We start from the raw sequence: 7500 nt of genomic DNA, 5'->3' as shown, positions 1-7500 counted from the left end.
GCGAGCCAATCAGAAAGCTAGAAATGCAATAACCGGGAGTCGAGTATATACTAATACGCGATAATCACCTAAGCGGTTATTAAATGGCCGCAAGCCGTTTTGTCGACGTGACAGACGAAGAAAAGAAAATGCATATTTTTTCAAATAATCACCCATATGATTATACCACAACAATTCACCTCGACTTCATCTCGGACGGTTTTTATTCACCGATATTTACCTCGCCTTTGGCGAATAATTGTTAAATAATACACCAAGTAGAAATTTCCTTTGTTCAGCAAACTCAGCACCAAAATCGGTCGCAAGGGCTTCAATCAACAGGAACGTGATTTAACGAGACAATACATGATGGCGGTACTAAAACCCGGCAGGCCATGACCAAGATAGGAGCGCGCATAACATAACCACGTTAGTGCCGCTGACTGGCACAAGGGAAACAAATAAGCTTTTTTCTCCACCGCTCATATTCACTGTTGGTCTTAAAAATAAACTTAGTTGCCCTTCGCTGAATTTGCTTCAATTTTGAATTATTTCTAATTGTGTGTGGTGACCACACAACACTACAAAACTCTAACTGCCGACGAGGTTTAAACGATCTATTATTAATTACTGAGTAGTGCATGTATGTAACTTCATAATTTCATATTTCGATTAATACCTCAGTGGCGTGACCTAACATAACACCAACAATACTAGATTCCTTTGCCATTGTTTCCCTTGGGTTAATTTCAATTGTCCCTCGGTTTCCAACAATCTGAAAAGAAAATGGAGTGCTTAGGAACATTTCTGTAAAATAAAACTGTGTAGTACAATGTATCTCTTGTCGTAAGAACTAAACCACTGGTGATTTCTCTTTCACAAATGAATGAAGGCAAACATTTTATTGAACAGAATTTAAACCGATTACTTGAAGGGTGGTTTAGAGCGGTTTTCAATTGAGTGTCGAAAGTAAAAAGATAATTACTTTGGTTTATGATTACTTCACTCAGTGATTGGTTCAAAGTTCTCGCGCCATTTTTTCAACCAATAAGAAATGAAACCAAAACCAATCGTGGCTCACGCGTGCACATTTTCCCTCGCTTTGTGTCGGCTACGTGTAATTACTTCGAGTTTTGATTGGTTTGCCGGATTGTCTCAGTCTTTTTTGATTGGCCAAAGTAATTACTTTGGTTTTGGTTTTACGACACTCAATTGAAACTCGCTCTAATAGACGCCGACACTTGGTTTTAGTGTTGTTCTCACTGTTTGAAGAAATTTCACGAGATCACTTAGAATTATTTACCGGCAATCACTACCTTGTGGTACGATACGAGAACCATCGTTTTCCAACCACGACGGCAACCGGAAGTAAGATGTTTTCCCTTTTAAACTGTCTTGATAAGAACACATTTCAGTATTGCTAAGTATCTTTTCAACATTAGAGATGATTGCTTTAAAAACCTTGGAGAAGCAACTCTCCTGACATGTGAAATGCTGACCTTCGGTTTCCGTTCGTGGCTCAGAATTTCATGGGGAAGCATTGGAAACGAGATGATAGCCAGCCAACAACGCGCCTAGCGCCCAGTTGGCTATAATAATCTTATATCCAACAAGCACGAGTGAAATAATTGTTTCGATAAAAAGGCCCACAAATTATGGATAAATCTTCCCGACTTTGCGGTTTAATAGTTTTATCGAGAAGACGTGGAGATAATATAAATTACTAGCATTCTTATAGTTTAAGAAAAAATTAACAATGCATATGTACAATAATTACAAGTAATATGAAATGAGCATCAGTGATTTGTGCTACTTAAATATATAGTTCCCAACCCATTGAAAGACTTTGTCAAAGACAAGTGGAGGTTTGAAATTGCGTGCCTTCCGTTACGACCATTGAAGGAGCTCTGTAGTTAGATACAATCATGTGAAATTGACTTACGTTCTGCAGAAACGCTTTGCCATAAACAAACCTCCCTACAAGTTCATGTAATGGTCCCAACGTCCAGGGAAGATGATTTTTTTTTGTACTCAAAGATCCGTTAAGCACCCAAGGATCATTTTGCACTCAAAGATCTGTTCTGTGATCTATTAAGACCTTAAATAGGATCCCATATCAGAGCTTAAGGGGATTAAATAGGATCATGAAGGATACTACATGATCCACAAGAGAATCTTAGAAGGATCATGGTGGCAAATAAACGATTCCTATCCCGGGTCATACAAATTTAACAAGATGTTATTTGGACAGCCTTATTTAGCTGGAGTAGTGATAGTTCATATGTGAAAGAATTCTACAGATTACAGGCATTTATTAAGGATTAATAAGACCTTGAGTTTAGTGAACTCTCAGTGAAAACTCTCTAAACTCAAAGGGTTTATATTCCAACAGCTTAACGATGTAATCCCCACACTTAATCTGCTTCAGAAGTACTGCAAGTGCTTCATACCCCAATACGCCCCTTTAGCGCAACAAGCTGGAGATCCTTTGTGAGACTGGCATTTGCTAGCATCTCTATGATAACATCTGCACCACGGCCACCAGTTGCGTCCTGAAATAACAAGAAGCTCAAATAAAAATGACAGGAAGCAACCACAATGCACCAGAGTAATGTACAGTAGAATTGGATCTAAAAAAAAACCCGTTCATCTAAATGCTCTTATGGTTCACAACTGCGCCAGCAAAGCTCATAAAAAAAGCCGCTCATTTGATTCGTTTCTGGAAATGACCAAGCTCCAGCCATTCCATGAAATTCAAGCTATTATGGTGATATTATTGTCTATGTCCCTTTCACCGTACCAATAGCTGACAAGTGGCAAACAGACGTCAATTTATCCATATCCGCTTTGCAATCTTATTGCAACCGGAGAAACCGGGGAAATAAGGTTATTTCCAAACTAAAAACTATGAAAAATTATTTTATGGCTAGCAATTCTCAGGCTAAATGGAGCACTCTGATTGGCTGGTTTTTGGCCGGTATCTTACAGTACGGACCATTACCATGGAAACGGTCCGTTTCCGTATTTTTTTTTTTCTCTCCCCGGGAAATTCAAGTTGAGCGAAAAGGAAAAGTTAAAAAAGCGCAATTTTCTTTTTTCATCACAACAGTACAATTATAGCAAGCGAAATTCATTTTTACATGTAGAAGGTCACCGTTCAAAGTTCGCAGATGGAAGACGAAGTTACGAACGTCACCAACCGGAGAAGTGTCCGGTTACTGAAAGAAACGATGCCCTATCATAAACAACTTATTGACCTCACTTGCTCGGGACCGTATTGGGGAATATATGGCCCTTCGGTCGTTTTTGTACGCTCGGCCCGTAAAGCCACTACCTCTGGCCAGTATTCTCCAGTACGGCCCTCGCGCTCGGTTATTAAGAGGTTAATATTTGTACAGCCATAAGATGTAAATCCCACCAGAATCATTTGAACGTATCCATCTTTTCTGTGGTTAAACACCAACGAAGCACCAGCTTGTTTCACTGCTTCTTCACCCTCGCTGCTTCCTGCAGTTCCCAATACTTTCATACCATAAGCACTTGCTAGCTGCACTGCTGCTAAGCCAACCTGGATAAAGAACAAAATTATCAAAACTCGTTGTGCCTGAAAACTTCAACACAGAAACTTAAAAATTGTCGTGTGTTAGCGTCAGTACCAACTAATGCAAAGTGGCAGTGCAAGCCGTAATGTAACCACAGATTGATCAGTGATAGCGATAGGAATCTATGATTGTTCTTTTTTTCGCCTGTAAGTTAGTGCTTTCAAGATTGTCATTCCTTTTTGGGAAATTTTAAATGGGTTTCAAAAGATAAATTCAATTCATTTTCCTGCCACCATTTTTCAAGTGAAAATGTCATCTATGGAAGAGGATCGTATGGAGTGTAAGAGTATGTGACAGCTTCTAGCAAAAACACGAATATCTCTCCAGGAGCAAATTCAGAAACAACACACGCATTTCAAATGTGATCAAAGTACACGAAAGAGATACATTGCAGGAAAGACCTTCAAGTACAACTATAAAAAGACTTGTTACCAAAGCTGTATACCAAGTAAGTAATCTATAACTAGTCTATACTTATTGTCAGCTTGTACATGTACTGATGATTTATACAGTGTCTAAATATTTTTATCTCATCTTACATGCATCTTATGTATGTCTGTAAAAGGCACAATCACTGAAACCATTATGAAGTCATCTCCAACATAAACAAATCAAAATTTGTGAAAAGGACTCAATGCACTTTGTGGTAAATTGATAATTATTTAAGTATTTTTTATTTATTTTCAGTAAGCTCTGCTAATAAGAATAACATTAATGTTATTTACACTGTAGATACTCAACTTGGAACCACAAACGGTAAATTCTTTGCCCTTACCCCACCACTTGCTCCATGAATTAGAACTGTCTCTCCAGCTTTTGCTCGCAGCCTGTATGTGACAATTTACTCACAAATCAAATCATGGAACGCAAAAGTTTCTCTTTATTGCATGCTTCCATTAACATCACATTTTACTCTGATTGATAAAAACAGTATAAAACAGGTTACAGCTTGAGCAGAGGATTCATCACTTTAATGATGATGATGGTAAATTGTAATGATAAATAATAATAATAATAATAATAATAATAATAATAATCATAATCACAATCATAATCATAATCACAATCATAATCATAATAATTATAATAATATGATGATGATGATGATGATGATAGCAATAATACTTAGCAATAGCAATAGGACTGAGTGGAGTCCAATTCGGACAGTAATCATACGAGTGATAACAACATCATACAAAGGTGCAGCTGGAGTCCGATTTGTTTATCACGAGTATGATTACAGACCGAATTAGACAACACGAAGTCCTCTTACCAATGCAATTAATCATAAAAATTACGATTTCTGAGAAAAGAAGAGCCATAATATAAAAGAAAGGGAAAATTTGCATTAAAAGACTGACAAAAGAGAGGTAGAAGAGAGATTTATTATTGTTGGCAAGGATCTCAATCATCTCATGGATATACACACCAACAACTCTAAAAAAATGGCCATTCTAAATCAGTTTCTAGAACTATATATTGCTATAGCAATAAGATAAAGGAGCGTTTAGACGTAATCACTGAAATGGGCACTTAGACTTAATCTGTAAAATGAGAGTTTAACCTAGGGGACTCGTGGTGGGTATATCCATGAGATCTTTCCCTTATTGTTATTACCATCATCATCATGACCACAGGCACCCCAAGCTCAGTGTGAAGGAAAGTCATCAAATATATAAGGATTTGCATGAGAATCCTGATAAAAGACTAGAGGAGATAATTATAAACAAAAATTCTCAATTAAAAAGCCTAACCTTAATGCCATTGTGGGTCGCTTCCTCCCTGTGTGTTTTTTTTTTCCAGATTTGACGCGATTTGAGCCATTTTGAACTCCTCAGTTGTCAACAGTTATTTATAAAATATCAAGGCTGTGCACTAAATTCTCGAAAGCCCAGAAAATTGAGTCAAATATTCCTGGATAAAATTTTCCCACAGTTACAATTCCACATTGGAATCAATTGATTTTATTTTTTCAACCCAACAACAGAGCAATAGCAGCCTTGCAAGCGACTGCAGGCGGTAATTTGTCCACTTGATCGGAACCAAAAACATTTTCAGAAGGTGGTTTTTCTCAGGAATGTTGAATGACAGAATGTTGAATGTTGGACAGTTGAATGCTGGAACTGGCTTTGTAACCCTGCCTGCTTTAACAAACTGAGCCCTGATTGAGGTCCTGGACCGTAGTTTGTCAACAACACATTTTTTAAAAATGTGTTCTTGAAGTTTGTCCACACGAAGGAGGCATGACTGTGAGCAAGACATTGCAGTCATGTTCCGACCTTACTGAGAAATCCATCTTCCGTAACTGTTTTTGGTTCAGATCAAGTGGACAAACTACCACCTGAGGTTGCTTGCAGGCCGGGCTGCTATTGCTTTGTTGGTGGGTTGAAATGAAAGTGTCATCTCCGTCAATTGATTCCGATGTGTAATTGTAAACATGGGAAGGTATATTTATTGCACCCGTGGGAACATTTTTGCCCAAGATTATTTGACTCAATTTGCTGGGCTCCCAAGAATGTAGTGCACAGTCTTGGGCTTTCATAATACCGTTGACAACTAAGGAATTGAAAATGGCTCAAATCGCATCGAATCTGGGAAAAAAAACACACAGGAAGGAAGCGACCCACAATGGCAATAAGGTTAGGCTTTTTAGTTGAGAATCTTTTTGTATAAGTATCTTCTCAAATCTTTTATCGGGATTCTGTTACAAAACCTTATATTTTTGTTGGCTTTCCCTCACACTGAGCTTGGGGTGCCTGTGTCATAACTAAAAAGGAATGACAACATACATGTACAGTACAACTGAAACTGTTCCTGGATAAAGTTGTAATTGCTAGGAATCCCCTTTTTTTAGAGTTCTTCACTAAGAAATCAATAATTATTGTATTAATAATTATATTGTCTGAGCACCTTCATCTATAAAATAGTCACTAACGCTACCAATCCCATTATTTGGCTTTCATGAAAACACACAAGTTCAACAAATTGACACAAAGTTGTTACTTTTGGCAGTTAAACAAATTATTGACCACTGTACTTTCGGGGTTCATCAATTCCATTGTCATTGAAGTTGGCCTCTGATGACTATTATTTCAATTGTTTACTTCACAGATATAAGTGAGCAGATGAATCTTCCATTCAACAAATTCTCCTTGTTAGAATCCAATTGAGTGGTTGCTTCTATTCATTGGCATTAAAATCAGTCTAACTGACTTTCTTATTGTCACCTGAAATTCTCATTTACAAACCAAATTAGAACATCAATAAATGCATTTGCCACTAATATTGCTACAGCCTTACCTTTGAATTAATGCTCTATATGCTGTGTAATATGGTACATAAAGCGCTGCACCTTGGCTAAAAGACAGATTGTCAGGCAATGGATGAACAGTGTGGGCATTGCACAAAGCATACTCAGCATATGTCCCTGAAATGCTTCCACACAAGTACACACGGTCTCCTTCCTATTGGGAAAAGTAATTTTACTGTCAATCATACAAACACACAGATTCAATATATAATATACAGATTCAAATGCTGGTCAAGAATACACCAGAGGGGCAAAAATGGTGTACATGTAGGAGATGAGATGGGTGCGAAGAAATATAGCTTGTAATATTGCCTTAGATGGTTAAGAGAGTTTATCTTACACTGACAAGGCTAAAGTTAACATAGCCTCTTCTTTTTCAGTACTATTAGTCTAAATAACATGCACTTAAATTACCAGTCCCTACAGATAATCACCACAAAGTTGATCAAGAGGAAAGACCCCATCCAAAAAAACACTATAAAATTGGGTACGTGGAATACAAATTATTCACTTATTTAAATGCAACCTGTAATAGGTGTCATCTCCTACAGGAACAAAATAATCCAAGGGGTGTGTAAGACAAAGAGCGCAACAACTTGAACAAGAAGT

At 37.5% G+C, this 7500-nt stretch overlaps 1 protein-coding gene across 2 annotated transcripts in view; it reads right to left on the bottom strand.

Moving 5' to 3' along the window:
- Positions 1–7500, bottom strand: part of LOC137992894 (quinone oxidoreductase-like) — a 14043-nt gene that overhangs the window by 4232 nt on the left and 2311 nt on the right. For both annotated transcript variants that reach the window (XM_068838456.1, XM_068838457.1), the window contains exons 3-7: positions 6882–7045; positions 4357–4408; positions 3398–3547; positions 2430–2531; positions 659–754 (exon numbers count right to left, since the gene is read on the bottom strand). In XM_068838456.1, the coding sequence (XP_068694557.1) occupies positions 659–754; positions 2430–2531; positions 3398–3547; positions 4357–4408; positions 6882–7045 (564 nt within the window). The remainder of the gene's footprint in view (positions 1–658; positions 755–2429; positions 2532–3397; positions 3548–4356; positions 4409–6881; positions 7046–7500) is intronic.

Source organism: Montipora foliosa, chromosome 2, assembly GCF_036669935.1.
Source record: "Montipora foliosa isolate CH-2021 chromosome 2, ASM3666993v2, whole genome shotgun sequence".
NCBI lineage: Eukaryota > Metazoa > Cnidaria > Anthozoa > Scleractinia > Acroporidae > Montipora > Montipora foliosa.
This window is presented reverse-complemented; position numbering and strand designations above follow the sequence as displayed.